The sequence below is a fragment of the Uranotaenia lowii genome, chromosome 1 (genome assembly GCF_029784155.1).
Source record: "Uranotaenia lowii strain MFRU-FL chromosome 1, ASM2978415v1, whole genome shotgun sequence".
NCBI lineage: Eukaryota > Metazoa > Arthropoda > Insecta > Diptera > Culicidae > Uranotaenia > Uranotaenia lowii.
In genome coordinates this window covers 3,098,667-3,123,397 of record NC_073691.1, presented here as the reverse complement: position 1 = coordinate 3,123,397, position 24,731 = coordinate 3,098,667, and the positions used below count along the sequence as shown (strand labels likewise).

At 38.7% G+C, this 24,731-nt stretch overlaps 1 protein-coding gene across 2 annotated transcripts in view; it reads right to left on the bottom strand.

The window, feature by feature from the left end:
* Positions 1-24,731, bottom strand: part of LOC129754910 (uncharacterized) — a 42,813-nt gene that overhangs the window by 5,890 nt on the left and 12,192 nt on the right. For both annotated transcript variants that reach the window (XM_055751185.1, XM_055751176.1), the window contains exons 2-6: positions 19,438-20,235; positions 12,649-12,787; positions 11,834-11,945; positions 7,902-8,108; positions 1,192-1,621 (exon numbers count right to left, since the gene is read on the bottom strand). In XM_055751185.1, coding sequence (XP_055607160.1) covers positions 1,192-1,621; positions 7,902-8,108; positions 11,834-11,945; positions 12,649-12,787; positions 19,438-20,152 — 1,603 coding nt within the window. In that variant the 5' untranslated portion in view covers positions 20,153-20,235. The remainder of the gene's footprint in view (positions 1-1,191; positions 1,622-7,901; positions 8,109-11,833; positions 11,946-12,648; positions 12,788-19,437; positions 20,236-24,731) is intronic.

Here is a 24,731-nt window from a genome sequence, read left to right as displayed (position 1 = left end):
TTTTCCTGATAAACACCACCATCCGTGTGTTGTTATCCATCTCGCCGATTGCTTCGATGAGACGAATCTCAACAAGATCGCAGTGCTGTGTGTGGATTTCGGGTGAATTTTCGAGTTCATTCGAATCACGAAGGGGCATCGACAAGGTGATTGTCTACATGATGTTCAACGTGGCGTTAGAAGGTGTTATTCGACAAGCGGTGGACGAAATGTGATCCGATAAATTTTTGAACGATTTTCAACATGATTTTTGTAATATGAACGTGTTAACCATGTTTTTCAAGAATATGCTTGAAAAAATGTCATTACATAAATAAGGAACACTTTTTTTATTATAGTCGATTTACCATCATTATGGCATTCGCGACTTTATCAACGTTACAGTTGGCGGATGGTTTTTGAAAAACTTATCCGGTACAACTGTGTTCGATGTTTACTCTTGGGCTCAAACTCGCGGACATCTGCTCAGGAGACAACAGGCTTGCCAACTGAGCTATATCACAAGCCAAGGAACACTTTTTAAGGTTGTTATAGTTTTAAACTTTTCAATTTTTATATTCATGAGGGCATGAAAATTCTTGTAAAAAAAGGATAATAAACATTTTTAGAAATTGAATAAAATGAAATGTTGGCAGTTGGCAGCCAGTTGAAGGATTTTGAACAATTGATATTCATCCAACTCAAAATAAGATGACTCAACCAGAATTAATACACAAGATAGATACTCTTGTTTTATTTGGAAAACATGAGGTATCAGGAAAAAAATTTCAAATTCTTTTGACTTGTTCGATTTTTCAACAAACAGCGTGCGTAGATTTGATAAGGAAAGCATTTCAAACGACTTATCTTTTCATACATGGTGAGTGACTTTTATGTTTGAGATTGAAAAACGTTTGAAAACTCTTATGAAACGTAATAAAAAAAAGCATGATTATCCAGTTACATTTTTATTTTCGGAAAACTAAGGGATACTGTTTTTTTTTCTTTTTAACATCTCCTATATACACACCGCGAACTGCTTTACAGCGAGCAGCGCCAACTGGGATAAATTGAAATTGCACAGTTCCAGATTCGTGCTTCTCCCTCATGGATTCTGGATGCGAGTAATGAAAAGACACACCATCTCCGAATACCAGATAGATAGCTTCTGAGTACATTTTTAAAAAAAGAACTTTTTCGTCCTAAACTTACCGAGCATTTTGACCACGTGCTTGGTGCTGTGATATTGAGCCCGATTGCTGTAATTGATCCGCCCGTCCTCCGACGATAGCGAGTTGGTTTGCTCCACTAAAACATGGACGCTGTTGCCCACCTGCAGATGGTTCTGGCTTTGGTGGGGCTGCTGAAGATGCGGATGCTGATGGTGATGGTGATTGGAATCGCCTCCGTAGAATAATCCGTTGTTGTTCAGGTGCTCACTGCGTCCTCCGCCTCCGCCGCCAATGCTCAGTGGAAGTGATAGCTTCGGTTGCAGCGGCGACGGCGTCAGGCTGCTGGACTGGTGATGCTGCTGCATTGCAGTCGTCAGCATGCTTTCGCTGTAATGCTGCGGTGAGTCGTTGTTCTGGTGATAGTTGATGGAAACCACTGTGCGATTGGACGATTTTTTGAAAATGCTGTGCTGAAAGTTTCGGGTGGAAGAGAGATTTTTTTCCGGCTTTATTAATATTGCGTGAAATATGCTCGGGTGATGAGTTGACCAAGCGTAACCGGATGATAGATGATGGGGATGAAGGTTGAGACAAAAAAAAAACAACAACAAAATAATATGGTTTGTAACCCTCTCCTAAACCTAATGGAAATGGAAAAACGACAGGGAACTACGAGAGTGTCGTTAGCTCGAATCGGATGGACCGGTATATGCAAATCGCGCCCGACTGTTAGCGTAGCTAGGGTTCATTAGAGTTAAGTCGTCATCACAACATTTTTTTTTTATGAATGCCTTCTAAAAGCAACTTTTATTTGTAGATTTTTAAAGATAGGTACCATTCATATATTTTTCTAAGACTGAAAAGCTTGTGTCTTCTAACTTGCCTTTTTAATGTTTTATTTTTAGTAAAACATGGTCTAATGAAGCTTTTTTCGTCCTTGCTAGCAATCTGGTGAAATGTCGGAAGAGCAAATATGGAAATACGGGGATGGAGACGATGCCATTCCACATCCGGGTTGATGTATTCTGGACCACAAGTCACGTTGAAAATATTTATTTTTCAGACAAAAAAGAAGAGATAAATAGAAAAAAAAAACAAACTTGCGGAACCCCTATAAGTGCGGTGCAGGACAGGATAGACCGACGAAAAGGACCCGAAAAAAGCAGTGAAAAATGCTACCCACGATGAGCTTACGCTCTCCTTCTGTCCGACAGACTTGACAGACATCCGGTCGGTTGTTGGACCTGTGTAGTGTGTGGTCAGTGTGAAAATGCCAAAGTAAAAATACCACCGACTTGAGATCGTGACAAATCAGATCAGTCAACCGGAGCCGGAGGTCAAATTTGGCACTTTTTCTCCGAACGGAACGGTAGGTCAAAAAAAACAAACGTGGGTTGTTGTGAACATGTGAAAAATGATCTAATAAATAGAAGCATCCTCATCCTTCTGATTAATATGGAAAACACGTGTTATTTGTTCGCTCGATTTGCTAACAGGTAAACTCGATTGAAAGTCTGTTATGATGAACGCATCCCGATAATAAACTTTTTAAAATTAAAATGTTATGATAATATTGATTTATCAGTCAATTTCATTCAATTAATATTGTTGAAAACGCAGGTTTCAGTGGTGGAATAGAGTTATCTTTATTCATGTTTCGTCTGTGAGGTCAGTAGAATACAACTATAATAATTAGCGATAGCTTATTGTCACTTTCCACTTCCTATATCCCCTAACCGGGAAAGTACTCATTTCTCAATGAGTACTTTGATACTTCTACTCATTTCTGCCTGCCAACACTGCAGTGTAACTGCTAACCACAGTTTGGGTTATATTGGTCCACAGTGTGATGATGTAAACATTTGTACCGTGTACATCATCACCAGCTGTCATCAGCAATCATCAATGATCAATTGCTATTGTTCTCAATAGACGAATTGACCAAAACAAATAGAACAAAACAAACTGTTTTGGTTCGTCCAGGTTGCAGCAGAATCATCTGCTGCCGAAATACTTCTTCCGAAAACCGTAAGTTCAACAAATATTACCTCCGGAAGATAGATAAACAGATATCCGGTGCTTGAGAATTATTGCTAGTTCATTTTTTTGCTCTCAGTGTGCCATGATTTTATCACCTGATTGGATTTTCCTTTTTTGTGTTTTTTTTTTACCGAAAGTCAATCGATAGTTTCTTTTTTCACAAAAAAACTTCGGTGAAGGCGTGAATCTATTTTTTTTGTTGACGTTTGGGACGGAGAGGCTTTTCGCCAAATCTTACTTTTGAAAGAAGTTTAATATGAAGTCTAAGACAAACATGAGGTAAGTACGTGTTGAGTTGTACGATTCCCTCGTGTATAATTTAAAGCTCTTGAAAGAGCTTGTTTTTGTGAATTTTTCTTTTAATTTGATTATGATATGGCTGTTTTTGAACTAATCAAAAATAAATGCGACTCATTAGATCGAAACTCAATCCAAATTAGAATGATGAAATGTGCAGTGACCGAAGCAGGATTAGTACCACTATGTGTTTGCTTGTTAAAATATGAATGATTGAAAATCACCAAAATTATCTTCTTTAATTTGTTTTAAATTGTTTAACGGATAAAGCAAGCATAAGTTAACTTTTTTTTTTGACAAAGCAATTGGCGTTGAGGACCAAAATATGAAAAAAGGGTGCGAAATAAGAATTGTATCACTTTCAGCTAAATCAAGATTATTTCTTGAAACTTACTATTGCCGTTTTCGTTTTTCTCCACTGGCGCGGGGCAAAACTTTCTGTGAATAAACAAACAGAATCGTCACCCGGGACGATGCAAATATACGGTTGCTATACTCACCCTATGCTTACCCCCAACACTGACAACTTCTACGGGTTGCAACCAAGGTTGCCGAAAAAAAATCTGTGTTTTTGACAAAAAAAATTCTCGAATTCTGTGATTTGAACCTAAAATTCTGTGACGGTTTTCTGTGACGCTTTTTCAATGAAGTTCATTAGGAAATCATGTCAAACATCAACAAATTGGAAATTTCTTACAGTGTTAATTAAAAAAAATCAATTAGCATTACCTAGTTTTCATATTTCCATGAATTGTAATCAGAAATAAAAAGTCGAAAATGACAAAAAAAATATAATTTTGGAAATCTGTACAAAATTTAGAAAATCTGTGAATTCTGTAAAAATTTTAAAATATCTGTGATCTGTGACACAGATTCTGTGACAAAATTTTGCTCAAAATTCTGTGATAATACAGATTTTTCTGTGATTTCGGCAACCTTGGTTGCAACCGCCTGCTTGAGGTTCAAATCTCGGGCAAAACTAGTGGACTTCTGAATTAATAAACGAACACAAAAACAGCAGTTAGGGCAAAACTCGTGGATAACTAGGTTGCCACTGCTAATAAACGAAAACACTATATGTAAAAATGAATAATTATGCTTCTACTAGCTTTTTGGACAGTTACCAGCATTTTAAGGCGTTTTCTAGTATTCCAAAGGTGTTAAAGGGGGTTTGAAGAGATGCTCCAGTACCGCTAAGGAATTGGATATTTGAGCTTTAATACTTTATTAAACTGCCTAATTTCTTCATTAACGTTCGTTAACATGACGTAAAATGATGAAACATAGATTCTAGGCTAAATTTGAAAAAAAAAAACAGGCTTCCCTTTCAAAAATACTGATGTTTTTTAACAGTCAAACACTATTTCACCAGTTTCAAGTCATAGATGGCAGCACTATCTAGCTATTAAACGGAATTGAGGCCGATTTTTGACATTCCGAAATTATTAAAGCAGGCTGGATGATTTTGATCAAGAAATAAGTTCTTGGTACCGTGTGAACGCCTTGAAAATTCTAGGATCATTAAATAAAAAAAAATAGAATTGCATCAAGGTCACTAAAATGTGAATTTCTTTGACCGATAGTCAGGATAATGTTGTACGTTCCGATGGAGCTTGATGGACCAGACGGCCAGCGGTATTACTAATATGGTTTGCAATTGAATCGTAAGTTGAGGTGAGCAGGAACTTTGGCGTTGGTATATTCTTGTGCTGGTGATTTTTTGCAAATCCAGAAAAGCTTTCTGCAGCGTGAACTCCATAAAAACTGTGTTGGAAAATAACCTTGAAATAATGAATATGGGCCTGAATAAACCCGAAGAATCAATATTGACTGCAGGATTAACTGCAGGATAGTGCTGTCATCTACAGGAACAGGAAATAGTGTGGTTTATTGAAAGAAAATCTAAGTTTTGGAACTCCAATCTGTTTTTTTTTCTGATTCAAAATTAACCTAGAATGTTTGTTTCATCTTTTCACTTTTTGTTAATGAAGAAAGTAAGCAGTTTGGTAAAGTATTACAACTCAATTATCAAATTCCTTAGTACCGTAGAAGCATCTCTTAAACACCCCTTTAAAACCTTTGGAATGCTAGAAAAAGTCTCAAAATGCAGGGATCCATTCGAATAGTTGGTAGGAGCATTATTATTAAAATTTACATAATCAATTTTAAGAAATAATCTTAATTTTCGTAGCAAAACATATGTGGTAGGTACTATTCTAATTTCGCACTTTTTTTCCATATTTTTAGTCCTTAACGCCAAATGCGTCGTCCGAAAAAAGTAAACTTATGCTTGATTTATCCGTTGAACAATTTAAAACATGTTTTTTCGTTTCGATAATAGTCGTTTTACCATCTTTATGGCATTCGCGACTTTATCAACGGTGCAGTTGGCGGATCGTTATTGAAAAACTTATCCGGCTCTTGGGCTCGAACTCGCGGACATCGGTTCAGGAGACAACAGACCTGCCAACTGAGCTACATCACAAGCTCAATTTAAAACAAGTTGTAGGAGACAAATTTTGGCACTTTCAATCATTCATATTTTAACAAGCAATACACATATTGGTACTATTCTTGTTTCGCTCACTGTATTTTCGACTGACATTTCACCAACATTGCACCTGCACGTAAGTTTGTTACCATGGCAAAAAATAGCCTAGTAAATTAATTCCCAGCTTACATCGATTGAATCATCAATCCCCATCACTTTGCTGCCACGTGCATTTCCGTGTCGGTCCGAAGGATAATCAATTAAGGCTAGAGAAAAAGACCATCAAACTAGAGCCTCCTTGTCGATCCTTGAAAGGAAAGAAATTGATTGGAACTGGATTAAGCTGTAGGTAAGTTAGTCTGAAGTGTCGAGATATCCGGAATGTGTTGAGCTTGTTTTAAGATGAATTCACTGCAGACCGAAAATTAACTTTTATGTAATGAAAATTACCGTGAAGTATGGAATTGAGTTTCAGGAGAATAAATACATTTGGCACCCTTCAGCAGCCGTTTCCCAATGAATGTAAACGTTTGAGTTAATTTTTTTTACGTGAACTTTCTGTCTGCTGACCATATTTCGATATCCAAATCAGACAACTTCAACATGACTGTCAATGCCGGCCAACCTCATCAGTAGTGGGAAAAAATCCAAAAGTGGCTCCAGAGAGTGATTAACTTTTGCTATAGGTAGGCGAGTTCACAAGTGGTTTAACCAGACTATCGCTTGAATGTTTTATAACATTACATTGTACAAGATGCAGTAACAGTACGCGAAGTAAATTTTCATCTAGAAGTTACATCATAATCACTCGTTCTTTTCATTCGCCGGCATCTTTACGTTACAAAAGCATCCTCAAGGAAAGGCTCCTACCAGACATTGTTTGCTCGTTATTGTCTGCTCTCGGACTCGAACTCGGTTGTTTTTTTTCATCCTTTTCTCAGATTCCAACTACGCCATTGAGGATTATAACTTTTATTTTCAGTTCCCCCATTCATGTGGAATAATTTGTAGGAACGCATTATCTCGAAGGTTTTGTCCAATCATAATTGATGAGATTAAAAAAATGATGCTGCATAATTAATCCGTAGACTTTCTGAAGACGAATGAAAAACAAACCTTCCACAGGGTTCTTTCGTTTTCGGAAAGTTTCTCTTTAAGAAACACAAGTCGATGCGAGTCGGCTCGTTAAACGATAAGCGATCCGTGATTAAGAGAAAACCCGAGGAGAAAAAAGCCATACAATAGTGGGAAAATTTTGGCTGTACCCCAACCAAAAAGCGAAAAAAAGAGGAAGGTAAACATCAGCCTTGTGGTTGAAAAGTTTTCCCGTTAAACCAAACGCTCGAAACTGGTGGTATTGGAAAAGGCAAACAATCGCTTCTTTTTGCAGACGGCGAATCGACTCGGAGAATTTTCTGCTTCTTTTCGTCGTCAGTTTAGAACTCTCACTAGAAGTGTTCGTTTAAAGTTGTTCGGAGACGAAATTTCTACAGCACAGCATACATACTTATACTGAATCTCAAAGCATATGCATGTTTTGGCGCCAATTGGGAAATAACTTTATTCGGTTCTCTTAAAGTTGAAAATGAATATAACCTGGTTTGACACGAGCTGTTTGAAATGGCAAACGAGATTTTAAAGTGGGGACAGAAGACTTGAATCATTGATAGAAGTAGCTGTACCTATTTATATTTTTTCTACTGAATTTTCGATTGAACTTATCAGTTTTCAATCCCACCCTCCAGCTCAGTCACATAAAAAGAAAGTGAACAAAGGGTCAGTCATCTCGTTTGAGCGAACCCTTATCAAGTTAATGGCATAAATGATATCAATAAATGAACATTACGTCCCGGGTTGGATTCTTTTTCATCGCGGATCTCAAGAGAACCTTCTGCTGTTCAGTCGTTGTAAGGAACACTTACCTTGAGGCGGACGCTGCTCCCGAGCTGGGTGCCCCGTTTCATTACCTTCGATCGGCGAAGCTGCAACCCAATCAGGACGTACAGTATCGTCAGGACGCACATCGGAAACACAAACACCAGCACCGTCGAAATGGTGAACACGTGCTGCTGCCAATCTCGCCGTACGGTGCAGGTGCTGAACTCCTCGTCGATCTGCAGGGCCAGGGCCTTTGTTGTTGGGAAAGAGATAAAAACGAGAACAAAAAAAAATGGATACGTTTCAATTCTTCAATTTTGTCAACACTTTTTTTTTGCTACATGTGGCGTAATTTTGATGAAAGCTTGTCCGCAAGTTATCTCCCCGGCAGCCTACTGATTTATTTATCCGAGCTGGCGTGTTTTTCTACGCCTACTTTTAAAATGGCATTTTGAAAACTTCAGAAATTGTAGGACGACGACGTGGGGGTAGACAGCTGTAAATCTGTTCCCGGTATTGACACGGTATTAATAGAAATTGCTGATGAAAACCTACTGAAAAAAAACCTTTTTTTCTTTATTCGGATCCACAACATGATAACGTTTACTTTATGATGGTTTACGGTGCATAAAACGATTTTCGGTCTTATCCAAACTTACGCTACATTATTTTGATTTAGGACTGCTGATATGTTCATTCATTGGTGCGGTCGAGAAGCCAAAATGGCAATCAACTGAGTCTTCTGTGGGGTTAACAGCGTTAACGAAACGATTCAAAGGAGGACAATAAATACATGAATGACATAATAAATAAATGACATACATCAATGTTTATTTAAGTCTAGTCAGTCCTGCATCAATTCATGCTGCCGTTATGCTGTCTAAACTGATTTTGAATCTTTTTCCTTAACAATGTCCAAACTTCTTACTTACTTACAAACTCAAGAAAATAATTCACTAAAAAGTGTATTCGAAAAATATGCAACACTTAATTTTCTAAATAACTTTTGAATGCATGAAACTTTTGAAATTGATGAAATTTTCAGCGAAGTTATCTGGTGATGTAATGTTTACACATGCAAATTTTTGTGATGTTCTGTTGAGTGGTTTTTTAAATAGTGTCCAGTGAAGAAATTTTTCGACATTATTTTTTGGGCAAGACGTTCGCCATCTATAGCATATTATGAACCACCTTTTTTAAATCAAGGCTATTTTTTATAACGTTTGCTGAAGCTTGACGTTCATAATAACTCAAAATTTTGAATTTGGTCGAAGTTTCAACAAATTTAGCCGATTGTCCTCCTTTGGCACAAAAACAACATAATTGACTTTTTATCACTCCACCACCGATTTTGCGTAATGGCACGATTCCAGATCCAACTGAAACAAAGTATACATTTTGTGGGACCTATTGAAGTGCTTTGCAAAGAAAACGATCGCATTTGGAGGCAGTCTTCTTCGTATTGTTAACCGTTCATCGTGTCAATCATTATGAAAGACAAAAAAACATGAAGTCTAAATGACATTATGGTAGGTAGTAATATTAAAAATGGAATGGAATAAATAAAAAAAAAAAGGAATTTAAGAGCTATGAGTGCTAAACAACGCCTGCATTATGATTTTTACCATTTTCCTTAGCTTTGGTTTCAATTCGACCGTTTTGCAAAATCAATGCAATTTTCAGCAATTTTGTCCAATCGTAGTAATCGATGGGAGAATAACAACATACACATTAGAAATAAACAAGTACAAAATGTAACCATGAGACCGGTTTCTGCCACAACAGGTTTTGGGTCCAGCACTAGTGGAAAGGAGGAAAAGCGGAATCAAAAGTGGACAGCCGTCTAGCCAGGAATTGAAGTGAGGACAACGAGTCGAAATCCGGAAGGACAATGTGCCAGGAACCATTGGGAGGTAATCGTGACAGAGCTAGATTGACTAGCCGTCGTGCCGGAAGTTATGAAAGGTCATCGAGTCAAGAACCAGGTAGTGGTCGTCGGGACTTGTGTGCGGGGTACCCCAGAAGGTCATCAAGAGGGTGCCATGGAAGGTCGTTGGGATGGAACCACTTAGCGTCAGGAGTCGAAGCGGAAGGAAAGCTTCGAACCTCAGGAAGTGCGTCGAGCCACGGAAGGTTGTCGGGCCAGGTCCCGGTTGAGGTCGTCGAACTGGTGTCATGGAAGGTTGTCGAGATTAATGCGACGATTGAGGTCAGGTCGTTGAAAAGAAGCAACAAAATCTTCAAGAGAAGCCACCGGAGGCAGTAAGAAGACTGCTGAATGTGTCGTTTGTTGTAGAGGAGTGTTTAGATTTGTCTCATAAAGTAGTGAACTTGACCATGGAGATAGTTTCCCTTATTAATAGACTGATAAGTTAATTGAATAAGGTATTCAAAGTTCTACCACCAAGTAGTAATTAAGTAGTAATAGTAATTCTCCTTGCCACTCCCCAAAGTGCTTCTAACAACACTTTCGGCAGACAGTGATACAAGGTCTTCTTCCTCTTTGAATGTTTCACTAGTGGTCATGAGCAAATCCAACTATCTGCGTACCTGTTAGTTTTGCATTAACACCTCATTCTACATGTCGTACAGGAGCACAGGTCCGAGTATAGAACCCTGTGGAACACCCGTTGTAAGGGCAGTAGATCGTGACACGCTAAAACGGATCGCCTAGTGATCGTTGTGCCTCTAATCATAACACATTCTCCGGTTCATATCAACTTTCTGAGCTCAAGAGGGTGACATAACCATCTGATGTTCTGTCTGGTATTCCATGCTTGCTTCTTAACGCTCACGATTCGACACACCTGGTGGAGCACAACCGCCGCCTTCATCTTGAAGACCCTTTATCCATTTCCGACTACCAGCTTCTCTCTTCTGGTCCAAAAATTTTCTAATGAATTGGTCAACAGCTCTTCATGGACTCCCGGTTCGAAAATTTATCGAATAGCTCTCGGTTCAACGATCTCCCGAATAGTTACTTTGCTCGAAGACTTCCTAGAGTGAATCTACGTCTCCTCGCGTTTGAGCTATTCCCATAACATATTGAGTGCTTTGGATAATGCTTAGAAGTAACTTGATCTGTGATATCCATGATCCGAACTGACTATTTACTTTTCATGGCACCGGTCTGAGGGTTTGGACTGTTTTCATGGAATTGAATGTGTCTGGCCCTCCGGGAAATGGACCAGGAAAAGATAGTTAGACAGATTGATAATTTCACCGATTTCAAAAATTGTGTCCAGAAGTTGATATAAGTGATGGACGAATCATGTATGAAATGATTGAAATTTCCAATGACTTTCTGCCTTCCAACACGAAAATTAATTTGAGTCTCTGTGATATTTTGACTCAATTGCCTTCAATGGAAATCAAATCGATTCTAAGTTTTGCCGCCAATCCGATCCAAAAACCTTCGACAGTAGGAAGGTAGCCGGTAGGTTTCAGAATCACACAAGCCTGGCTATTTCGGGGAAGGAAGGAGCCAATAAGCAATATCAATTACCTGGACTGTTCGTCCTCGGATGCATATTTTCGACAACCCAGTAGGCGGGAGCAGACTGAGCGAACGAAATCCAATCACAGTCAATACTATTTGGAGGATTCAACGCCTCCCACAGCTTTTGGTTGAATGAATTTTGAGAACATTGGGCGTTGAGAGACGAGCTACTTTGATAACTGTTATTCGAAAGTTTTGTTTCGTCCGAAAATCAACCGAAATGCTTTACCTATGATTTCTAGGAATCGAAATTTAATTATAATAATTTTGTTTTTGGCGTGGTTCATTTTCAGATATTTCGAAGTAGCAAAAACGAGAAATTTTTCATTTCCTACAATTTACAAATTCCTGAAAGTCTTAATTATGTTTTAATAATTTTCATTCGGTGTCCGCTTACAGTTGAACGCTGAAGTCTTCGGATTCCAAAAATAATTAAAACACCTTCTACGAAGAGAAAAATTGTAACCGAATACTAACCTGTGGCACAGCCAGACACATGGCAATCACCCAGATAGCTAGAATGAAGCGCACTGCCCGGGACAGTTTGGACATCGTGTGAGACAAGAAGGGTTTGCAAATGGCCACATATCTGAAACATAAAAAAATAACAATGAGAAATAAATTATATCAGTCATGTTCGGATTTATAGGAAGTAAAACTTTGTTTTTTTTTCCTGATAATGAATCCATCCCTGTGAATCCGATTTCAATTGCCAACTTTAACTAAATAATTTCTGTAACAGGGTTGGTTTTTTATTGTTGGAAATGAATAAAAGCATAACCGGCCTACTTCGACCGGTTTAATTAGGCTTTTATTTTGATGATTCCATCAAACGATGAAATGTGAGAATTTCATGGGAATCGTCTTGAGTGCACACAGTTTGAGTTGCCACTCAAATAATTCCTCTAATGCCTAGAAATTCTGAGAAGCACTTCTTCTCCTAGACGGGATAGGGATCACTCAATCACACAAATAAAAAAAAAACAAGAAAAAAATTTAGAAAAATATTCTCCAAAGTGGCGAAACCACTTCTTTTTTTTTTCTTAGCTGTCTGTTTTCGTCTCCATGGAGCTCGTCACTCGTAAAAGTTTTCCCGCATAATTAATTCCCGTGAATCCGAAAGTTTCCCCAAATGCTTTTATGGCACTTTTTACGAGTCACTAATCGTACCTTTTTAGGATGGGAGGATCAAATAGAAAACCGGTGTCCTCGAAATCGTGTCATGCTATATGAACATTTGACAAACCAAGACGATATAAAAAAAACCGAGAAAAAAAAAGAAACAAACTTACCTTTCCACCGTGAAGGCCGTGATGGTGAGCACCGTCGCGTTGGCTGAAGTTTCCGCCGCAAAGCCCTGCAGCATGCAGACGTTATTGTCGAAGGGATACGGAAACCGAAACCAGATGAAGTAGATCTCCTGGGGCACACCTACACAAACGGGAAGAAAGAGATGGAGGCGAGAACATTGAGAAAGAGATCAAATGTTAATTAGGATTTAGGATGGCAGCGAGGTGGAACCGCAAACATTGTCACCGCAAACGCGACACCTCTTGGCTCGGTCGGAAGTTTATTCTTAGACTAGAGTTTAATCATTCTAATGCGTTACGGTGTGATTTAATTCCATACATCATCATAAAATTTTGGATAGAATGGAATCAAATGTATCTGGCTTTAGGGTTCTGCAAAATAGAATTAAACTGTTTTTAATGGGATTTCTCGTCTAGCCAGAATGTCTCAGCTATTTAACGATATTTTTTGTCGCATTCAAAACGTTATTGACTAAATATAACTATTTAATAGTTGTCACTTCTAAGGAATTGGGATAAATATTTGTTAAATATATTTAACTAAAGCATAATGTTTAGTTTGAACATTTTACAAAACTCTCACTGAATATTTTATTTCTTAGAAAAGAGTGGACCTATTTTTTAAATATAAGGATAGTGAGTTTTTTAATGATTATAAATGCAGTCATGCAAAACTATCATCTAAAAATTTAATGTATGTATATAAAGTTAAAAAGCTGCGAATCACTCCGCAGTTAATTAGTTGAGTAAATATTGTTCAGTTGAATTCCTTTGGACGGCGAATAGTGGATAATATTTGAAAACGAGGCCCCGTAGTGGTCCAACTTGCTAAAATTGAGAAGAAACTGTGTAAGTTAACTGTGTTAAATTTTCACTAGAAAGAAGACGGACACAGACATCCATAGGATTTCGGCATTCTAAGATTCTTTACATTTCACACTGGGGAAGGTGCTCTCTTTCGGAAATTTTAGTCAGAGAAGGGCACAACGAAAACACTATGATCGTTTTTAACAATGCGGGCATTTGAATTAAAAGTCAGAACCACATTATCCAATAAGTTTCTGCATTTGAGACTTCTAAAAACAATGCAGATTTTTCTTGAATTTCTTACTTTTCAAAGAAAGAAAAACTTTTTTCCTATCGTTTCCAAGCTTTGCTATCTGAAGTCACTTGCACCTAGTATTTTTTTCGGTGCGGTTCCAAGTAGATAGAGCGCGGTATTATAAAAAAAAAGTTCCAGTTTAAGGATAAATCGGTTCAGTAGATAACAGTCGGCGCCTCGACTGATACCGGAGGAACCGGTCGCCAAACTGACAATATCCATTATTATTTATGGCTCTGGGAAGAGCTAGCCGCAGTTGCAAGTCGGCCTACCGAAGGTCCCGGAAAATCGTCCATGATCAGTGCGTGGCACCGGGCAGAAGTCACTGTTTTATGGTCGGATGGTTGGTTTGGTTTGGATGTTGGAACAAGTTTTTTATGGCCGGATGAGTTTTATGTTTTGTTTTTTTTTCTTCGTTGGTTTAGGTAACATACCACGAGACTGCTGGTTTCAATTTTTGAGGGGGTGGTTTTCTTTTTAGTTTTTTTTTTATATCATCGCCCTTTAGTGCGCATAAATTGTGGTACTTTTTCCCAAAAACGGTCTCAAATTAGCATCATCCAGATTAATATCCCTCGGGTCTTATAAATTAAGAGATCATCATAAAATAGGTTTCGAATAATAGTAGGACGGGTATGTTAATTGCACTTTTCAGGATTAGTTTTCACATGCGCTAAATTAGATTGAACTTGGTTTGGATTGACGAAATGTTGCATAATAACATCTTAGAGGTAAACAGTAATTTTTGAAGCGAAAATGATCCGAGGAAAGCTAGCTGGTTGGTAGAAATTCATTTATGAATGTTTATGTGCTCATCACAGCTTGATGGTTTAATTTTCATCATCAATAAAGGGAATTGCCTTTTTTAATACTTTTTAGAGGGACTCAAAAAATAAATTCTACAGAAATGGGATAAAGCAACCGATATGAAATTATGAACGTCTGATGGCCAGGGGCAAAATTCCCGATCAATCAGCCCATACCGTGGGAGAATTGAAGCTGCCGTTGCAGAAGACGAGTTACGGAAACATCGTCGGAAAGTATCGACACTTGATCGGAGTCCCTTTGTCGAACACCAAGATGGAGGTTCCCAGAATTCTCATCGGTCTTGATAATCTACACTTATTTTGCCCCTCTGGAGTCCAAGGTTGGTGTCCCGGGAGACCCGATTGCCTAGAGTGCTGCGTTGGCAATCTACAGTCCCGATTTGAGATTGGATCAGCGACATAGCTACTTCACCATCTGGTTCAGAGATTGAATAATCGGGAGCAGTACGATGGGAGCAGTACGAGGGCGGAGCAGTACGCTCAGAAGGATTTGCCTTCACCGTTATGAAATGGGGCTGATGTGAAGACAAGAACCCGTTTTTCCTGATAGCTATCCAATGGCGTCGAATAGGCTGAGGAGCCTTGAGCGACGGTTCAACCGAAAACCACACCTGCAACAAAATATCAACCATCAGATCGAATATTACCTGACCAAAGGTTACAGCCACAAGGCCACGAAAGAGGAACTGTTGAATACCAATCCCTCTTCCGTGTGCTATTTTCCGCTAAATGTAGTACTAAATCCGAAGAAACCACATAAGGTACGCTTAGTGTTGGATGCAGCGGCCAAATCTCAAGCTGATTCCCTCAATTTATACCTGCTCAAAAGCCCTGATCTACTGGCATCACTTCCGGCAGTCATCAGCAAATTTTGAAATGTACCACCAGCTCAGGATAAGAGCAAGTTCACTGGAGTTGGGAAAAAGTGGTAGAAATTTTGACATTTATAGCACCTTTTGAAAATTTTACCATGTGAAAATGTTTGGGAGTTGTATTTTACAGCACTGTTTCTACTTCAACCGTATGTCATAGAAATATTGCTATTTTTGCATCACAGCATGCGAAAATAGAACACGTGTTGTAAAAAAACCTTGAAGGCCACAGATCTTGAAAATGTGTTTGCATGATAATGTTTTTTAAATGTGCTAAAAGTGTCAAAATTTCTACCACTTATTCCCAACACCAGTGAACTAGCTATAAGAGATGCAAATAAGCAGGCGCTAAGGTTTCTTTTCCGTTTTCTGCAAGACGATCATCCTACTGTGTTCGTCATGGATATGGCCACCGTCGGTGCTGGCAATTCACCGTGCTCGGTACAATACACCAAGAACATCAACGCCCAGCAGTTCTCTACAAGTTATCCAGGGCAGCAGCAGAAGCCATAGTTCCGAAGAGGAAGCCATCGCGCGGGCCAAAGAGGTAGGTACATTTGATTTACTCGAAAAGTGGATTCGAGATCACTAACTGGACATCTAATTCCACTGAAGTTCTTCAAAGCTTGGGTGTTGACCGTGGTTCCAGAGAATCGTAGAGGACAACGTTAAATGTTCGTTGGTGCTGGCGCGATTGAAAGTGGCGCAGATTAAACAACTTTCCATTCCATGACTCGATTTGAAGGCAGCAGTTTTGGGGGCGAACCTGAGTCTCGCTGTCAGGAAAAATCATCTACTTCCTATAGGCCCAACTTACTTCTGCAGCGATTCTCAAACCGTTCTCTCCTGGACTCAATCTTATCAGTGTCAGTATCAGTTATCAACCCTTCGTTGACTTCAGAATCGGAGAAATTCCGAGTCTCTCCAAGTTGACGGACTGGCGTTACATTCCAACCATGCTGAATGTAGCAGATTCGCTCACCAAATGGTGTCGTCTTTCAAATCTTTCGAGCGAGGGTTCTTGGTTTCGTGGTCCGGATTTCCTGTACCAGCATCCGTCGAAATGGCCTCAACAAAAAATTTCCGCTGCAAACACAAATACGGAAATCAAAGCAATCCACAGCGTTGAGCATCGACGTGCTGAAAATGTCCTCTTCAGGTTGGCTCAAAGCGAGACCTAAAGTGAAGAAATCAGAATACTGAAGCCTGAAGTGGAACTCAGATCTACCTTTCAAAAAGTGGTTGCCGTTGGAGAAGTCGAGTCCTCTCTTCAAGCTAATACCTTTGATCGACGCAGATGGTGTGTTGAGGATGGAACAGTGTTCCTAAAAAGCGGAGTTTCTCCCCTTCGACCTTCGATTTCCGATTATTTTTCCAAGAACCCACTGTGTCACGAATCTTTTGGATTAACAATACCACGAGAGGTTTGGACACGTTTTGTGGTAAGCTTTTGTGTTTTGTGGTAAGCGGTCTCACTAAAATTTGATAAGACGAACCAAAAGAAGCTGCGTATGGTGTAAGGTCCGAAAATGGCTGCAATACCCTTGCAAAGATTAACCCCTTCCAAACGGCCGTTTACTTTTGTTGGTCTTGACTATATGGTTGAAGTCGTCGTTGCTCGCCACGAGAAAAACTCTGGATCATGGTGTTCACGTGTATGGTTGTCTTACCGCTCAATCATGCATAATGGCTATCCACCGTTTCATCAGCCGCCGAAGTCCCGCCTCTGAACACTTCTCGGATAACGGGACGAACTTGCGAGGACAAAGTAAGGAGATAATCCCACAAGTGCGAGAGATTGACAATGTTTGCGCCGACGAATTTACGGCTGCCATCACGAGTTGGCACTTCATTCCACCTGGAATACCTAACATGGGAGGGGCGTGGGAGAGGATGGTGCGCTCGGTGAAGCAGGTCATGAAAGCCTTAGACGACAGACGTCAATTAAACGCTGAAATCCTCCTGGCTAAGCTAGTTGAAACTAAGGACATAGCCAACAGCCGGCCCCTTACTCTTGTATCTACAGATCCAGTGCACTTTGTCATAATGTGTTCCTACGTGGTTCAGATCCCAACGAGCCGCATGAAGTCATCAAAGCTACCAACCCTGCAGAGGCACTACAGGATGCTTACAAGAGATCGCAGCAACTGACCGACGACTTGCGAAAACGGTGGATAAAAGAGTACGTGCCGACAGTCAACCAACGATCCGGGGTTCTCCGAACCAGACCTTCTTAAGAAAGGAGATGTTGTGTACGTGATAGACAGGAATCGACGCAAGGCCTGGGTACGAGGAATCATCAAGCAGTCGATCATATCCGGTGACGGACGTGTACGTCAAGCATTGCAAGTCAAGCAAATGGTGGGTCCAGAGAGTTACGGTCATCATGCAACACCAGAAACTCTGAAATTGAAGGTAACTCTGATAAGGTGGCTCCAGAGAATGGACCTGGACAAGGTTTATGGGTGGGGGACTGTTGAGCGTGTCGAGCCAGCAAGCTGCCAGCATGGAAAGGGATGTGTCATCTGGAGGGTTTTAAACAACGAGTGCAAGCAAGATGGTGGAAAAACTGTAGTTCTAGCGTGCATAGTACAAAAATTCCTCAATTTACCAAAATCTCCGAAAGAAATAGCCGTGTATTATTACTTTCCCATAATTTTAGTGCAAAGGTGATCGTTTACAGTAGGTTGCCTACAGAAAACTGAAAGTTCGAAATGTTTTGGACCCGTGCTTTTTGTCAAAATTGTATTCCCAATAATATAGGTCATCGTAGCTAAACATAACCTACAAATCTCGCTAAACGGAGACAAACAGCTCTAAACGATTATATGAGTAATTGAACTGTAAGTAAGTTTTAAATAATTATCATTCGATTTGCCTAACGATCGTTATTTGTCAATTGAGGTGTCCAACTAAACTATTTACACACAAGTTTCATTACTCAACACGGCACGTCGGTGTGACTGTCCGTGCAAGTAAACTTAATTTAAGTTAACTGAATCATCCCTAAAGTTAGTATGACTAAAGCTAATTTCTTTTAGCTTTAAGCTGCTAAACAAGAAAGCTGCTCTAGAGATTCGTCCGTAAGTCCGTTTTCGCATCTACGAAGTCTTGTGACCTTCTAGGATAACAATCAGTGCATCGAAAGAAAGTCTTCTTCCGGACGACCGAGGTTTCTGAGCGGCAAGAAGCTCCAAAGGATGCTAAAGAGAAATACAGAGTGGAAAGTGGCTACTTCGCTGCGTGCGCTTGGTCAATACCTGCCAAAAATGAACGTACCTACATGTCAGGAAAGAACATGCTCCTCCATTATTTTCGGAAATGCAGGCAAAGACGCAGCGCCAGTGAATTTTTCGATAAATTTTCAGAAGGCCACTTGAAGGATGAAGATTATTTCCCCAAGAAAGCTTTTATCTACCATGGAAAATTTACAGAACCTAACTAGTTTAAGCCGGAACTAATTTAAATTATTCTTTTGTCATTTGGAGTTGAAAGATCACGAGAAAAAGGGGATTGTTAAAAAATCCAACTTCTTAATAAACAGGAACAAATTGCACAAAAGACTTGCGTATAATCTACATTGCATTAAAATAGAAAATCGAGTTGTTTTAGATCGAAAACTTGAGACAATCTTGACAATTCCCATCTTCTACAGTTTGGCTTATGCTTTTTCAACTGTTTGAATTTTCGATAAATTTATCAAAATTTTCAATAAAATACCTTAAACTTTATATATGTTAAATATTAAAACAAAAAAAAAATGCAAATCAAATCATTTGATCAACTATTGAAGTATTCTTCAATATGGCAAAATGAACGCACTCATTAAATCCGTAGCAGTGAGATCTGCAAATCACTTCAAACAAATCCAATTATGGAGCCGGCAACACTGTTATTCATTGCCGCAGACACCGAACGGCTTTATTTTAGTCAGGAAGGTAGACAGGAGTTATAGGTATCAGGTACTCACCAGACAACAGCAGCAGCAAGTCCGAGATGGCCAAGCTGAAGAGATAATAGTTGGTGGCGGTGTGCATCGACCGGTTTCGCGATATCACGATGCACGTTATCACATTGCCGAGGACACCAATCACGAAAATGGTCGAATAAATTATGCTTATCGGAATGACAATCCAGAGCGGGTCACGTATCTCGTAGGCAATGACGGTCGGGTGCGGACCCGAGGGGTAGGCCGTTGTCGGGTAGGTCGACGACGGATTTGCTGCGGTCGTCGTCGTCGTTGCTGTGGCCGGCAGCATCATCATCGTACTGCTGCCGACGCCGAAGGAGAACGACGAAGAAGAAACGTTATCGGGCGTCCCGGTAAAATTATCACTCGCAGCAACACCGACATCCAGGGGGAAAAAACTCCCTTGATTCAGTCTATTATCGGTGCCATTCTCCAAACTATTAGCCCTAACCCCAACCCCAATCCTACTATTGGCACCACTTGGATAATATCCGCCGTTTGTTGGGTTTGCGGTTGAATTGTTCGTCGATGGAAGGCCACCGATCACCGAGTCATCCAGCAATAGGCCGCCGTGGCTGGGTCCGCTCGGGAATGCTGCCGTCGTCGGTGGCGTCGAGATGGCACTGTGCAGGGACGTGATGTTGGTCAGCAGCAGGTTCAACTCAATTGTGGTGAAAGTGAGCCGTTCGTAGGACAGCCGGGCACGTTTGACCATGTTTGAACCCCCGCTTGCTCTACTCCGCTTCACCACCGGAGCATGGTTCCTGGCGGTTTTCCGGATTTTTCGACGTTTCACGCCTACCAGGGAAGAAAATATGAATGATTTATTACTAGGCGGATTGTGTTAACCAAAAGGTTTTACAATTTTACGTTGTGGCTCCAGAGAGTTAAAGCAATATTTTATTGTTCCGAAGGCATTATCCATGCGATTATCTGGTAAAATATTATGTCAGTGCTTTTTCTTTGTTTATGTCTTTTGAAATCCCGCATTTTAATAGTTTTTTAATGAGCAAAAGTTATTTGAAGATCCTGTAGTTGAACCATAAGAATTTATGAATTATCAAAGCAATCGAAAGATTCCCTTTAATTCAACCACGGCAGACCCATGTAACTTATCGAAAATTCTTTCTATACGCTCAGTGCTGCTCCCTTCTGAGAAGGGGTATCATAACAGGCGACTAAAATAGCTTGTACACCCTCCATGGGGGTCAATGGTTTGAGTATTCAACAACTTTAACGTCAAATAACATACAAAATTATCAAAGCAACCGTTGTTCCTATTCGCACGGTTGGTATCAATTTCAACATACTTGTTTTTATGAACAAAAAGATTCCCAATTGAGCATTTAATAGATGATTTTCTTCTCGACCAGAGTAAAATTAGAAAAGCAGAGTTTCGGTTTAATAAAAATTCAAATCAATTGTTTCCCGAATGGCAATATATGGTTAATAATTCGTCCAAAAGGTCAACCAAAATATATTTTTACCATTTAAAGCATTGTAGATGGCTCTGAAGTACTCACTTCCAACAGATATACTTTTAAAGCAGATTTGTTTTTCCAAGACACACATTGGTTACCATGGCTAGATGCATGAATCTTGTTGCCCGAACTCTTAAGATGGCGTTGCGAACATCGAAAGTCCGTATAGAAGAATAAATGTTCACAGCAAAGCCCACTTCTTTATCTTGAAGTGACGGTATCTTTGACCACGGTTAAGGATCAGATACCGGTATTTCGATAGCAACTTACTATCTTCTTCAGTGAACGTTTATCAATCGTAATCAGTAATCAATCGAAAACGCTCACTGAAAAAGATGGTTAGTTGCTATCGAAATACCGGTATCTGATCCTTAACCGTGGTTGAATTAAAGGGAATCTTTCGATTGCTTTGATATTAGAGTTATCAATTCTATTTTTCCTAAAATTCAAATCTTCTTAATTTAAATACATCCAAATTAGAAACTAAAAGTAATCATTATGATTTTTTCATATAATAAAAGAATATATTTACTTAGAGTATTCAGATTTCAGACTCTTGACTTTCAGATCACCATTTCAAACTGGAACATATGCTTCAAATTAACTTTAACTCAGATAAACATTTTTTTTATGTTTGTTTTTATTAAGTTTTAAATTTAAAATGATTGGATGTTGAATTCGAAACTCAAAAGAGAAGGCCATGATTCGTTGACAACGTACGCGTTTTATTTTCACTTCGCTGGAGGAATTTTTATTTTTTTTATATTTTAGTGTTTAATTAGATTCAAAATATGAAATTAACAAAAAATAAATATCGTACTTCCAAACATGTCAATCGTTAAAAGTGATCGTCATGAAAGTAACAGTCTTCCTAGACGAAGTAAAGACTTTGAGCATTACTTTCCTTAGTTTGATCTATCAACGACTATCAGTGACCAAAGATTATTTGGTGAGTTCGTTCCATTATAATTAAAGAAGTTTTTCGATTTTATCACTGTTCGATTTTATCAATACTCGCCAAATTCAAGCTCGATTTTATCACGGCTATTGTTTCGATTTTATCTCGCTTTTGAAGAAATCATTCAGAAACCATGTCCAGGACCTTAAAACTCGTTCAAAAGCGTAGAGCGTCTTTATTCATGATATTTTATATGGTTTACGCTATGGTATATAGATATTCAATAATACGAAAATGCCATTGAACTGCTTATTTTAGCTGTAAAGTGTTTTAAATCATCATTTGGATTTTCAAAACACTTGTAATAATGGACATAAGTATTCCAACGTCACGCTAATGCTAGTTTTGTCAATTTTGCTTGGTTAGTCACTCTATAAAGTAATCTTTTTTGGTTATGCGAATCATATAAAAATGTGATAATGCGTTTTTAAAAAAGAGATTGTTTCTGAATTCTTTGTTGAATTCGCTTATTTAAAAGGATGGCGTGGGTAATCGTGATTGGACAGCCTTTAGTATTGTCTGAATAGATAATTTTGGAAGATGAAAATTAAATTCTGCTAGCTTTGCCTTAAAATATGAAAAAAGGACTAAAATTTCTGTTGTTCTACATATGGAAAAGAAAGAATTTTCTGCCAATAAAGCCAATTTCGAGAAACACACTTTAAAAGTCAAAGTTGACCAAATTAAAAAATATTTTTCGAAAAGGTTAACTTTTTAGTTAATCAAAGGTGTGATCATTAAAATTTTGAAATTTGAAATTTGCAGAAGAAATTTTTTTGATCCATTTCTCTTCGAACTCTTTTTCAAAATCGAAATAAAAGATAACGACTGTTAAATTTCCATAAAAACTAAATAATTTACTTTAATTAAATGTAGAATATCAAATAAATATTCTACATGGTTTTATTTCAAGAAAAAAATCTTATAATTGCTATATAGAAGAAAAATTGGAACTGAAATCGATCCTTTGTGTTAAGTAAGCTTTGATTATTACTTCTTATGATCAAAATTTATTGATACAAAACGTTTCCACTACTGAAAACATTATAAATTATTGATTCAAGACAATAAAAATACTTTTTTCCACTTTAATTTTTAGTTTCGCCAAATTCACGGTTTCGCCATATTCACGGTGAAATTTTTTTGAACCTGTTAAAATCGAGAAACTACTGTACTATCTTTCAATTTAAATGAATGAATGATTTTTGGAAATTTCTCATGAAAATCTCCAAATTATACGTTATACGTTCCAGCATTATTTGGCTTATCAATTTTTTTTTGCTTCCAAAACGTAGTCCCTTCTATCAATTGATTTGAATGGTTTTCGATTTCTAGTGTTTTTAATGTTAACCACTTCTTTGTGACCAACTGCAACGTGCGCGTGTGTGACAACTTTTCGGAGTGCTGCGATTGCAAAAAAAAAAATGCGATAGTAGGGCAAACGCACTTAATACATTTATCAGTAAAGTTGAAGTAGGGAAGTGAGCTTTCAAAGAAATTTTTGGCTCCGTTGTTCGTAGGTACAAAAACTTGTTCAACAAGTTCTTTGATATTTACCATGAAATCTTTGGAAAGGATAAAGTTCCAAAGATTGCATGGATGTAACAATAACTTTCTTTTTTTTTTTAATTTTTCTTTCCAAGAGTGAGCAATGGTCCTATATCCATGGGCGATGAACTGGGATGGGGAGCAAACAAATTCAAAATGAATATGTTCTAAAATTTTTAAGTGCTTTGTTAAAAAAGGCCCATTCCCACTCACATAAGAAATATTTACCGGGGATCGGAATCCGGGAGCACACTACTTTCTAGCAATTGTTCTCCCAACATAAAAATTATCAAATCATGGGAATGTGTTGTACTGTTGTCCACGATTCTCCCTCCCTGTGTTCCGGTTGTTTTTTTTTGTACAATACTGCACAGTGGGCCTGGCCGGGTAAAGATGAGTAGTAAGTGTACTTTTATTACTCACCGGGATGCTGACAAGATCTGGCTGTGCATGTATCATAAGCATAAGCAAGCATATGATTGAAATGTTGAATTCGAAGTCTAAAATAATGCCAGATTGATTTTAACTAAATCTTTCAAAATGTGTGTATCAATTGGAGGATAAATCATTAATTCACACACACCCCCACACAACGAACGTGAGGCTTTTCTGATATTAAGTCACGTGGAGCGTTATCCATCCCTTTTTCTCCCTTTTCATTGTACAAAGATACTTCAAATGCCACAGCCGGTCATTTCTCCACCCTTCGAATGCCATTTTGATAATGTTGCAGCATTCACGGTCAATAGGAAACTGTTGAAGTGTTTCCTCGGATTGATTGCAACTATCCAATTTGCCGCGCACTTACTCGTCTTCTTCTGCGCCGTCCTTTAGTCGACGTAGTGGCTGTGGCGATAAATAGTTGATGCAGTAGAGAAGTCACAAAGTGCAGTGTTTGAAAAAAGAGCTTATTTTCTCGTCCATTCGGTTTTATACCCTCCTCCCCCCAATCTCGGAATGAATGATAAAAACGACACAACGAAGAACGTATCATTTCTCGGTCCCTTCGATGAACCAAAAGCAATGGGGAAACTTAAGTATCAAGCGATCGATTTCAGATGGCAACTGTATCGGATTTTTCTTTCCTTCAAACGTGTTTTTGTATTGAATTTTTCCTTTTCCAAATGCTTGAAGAACATCTTGAGACATAACCTCAAACTTATAAAAAAAAATACTAGTAACAATAAATTCGACAGGTAACGAATGGGATAATGATGAAGGTCAGAAAATGTTATTGCGCTTAAATTCTCAGCTCAACCGATGATTGGTGACGACAAAAAGAATATTAATGTTTCCCCGTTCGAAAC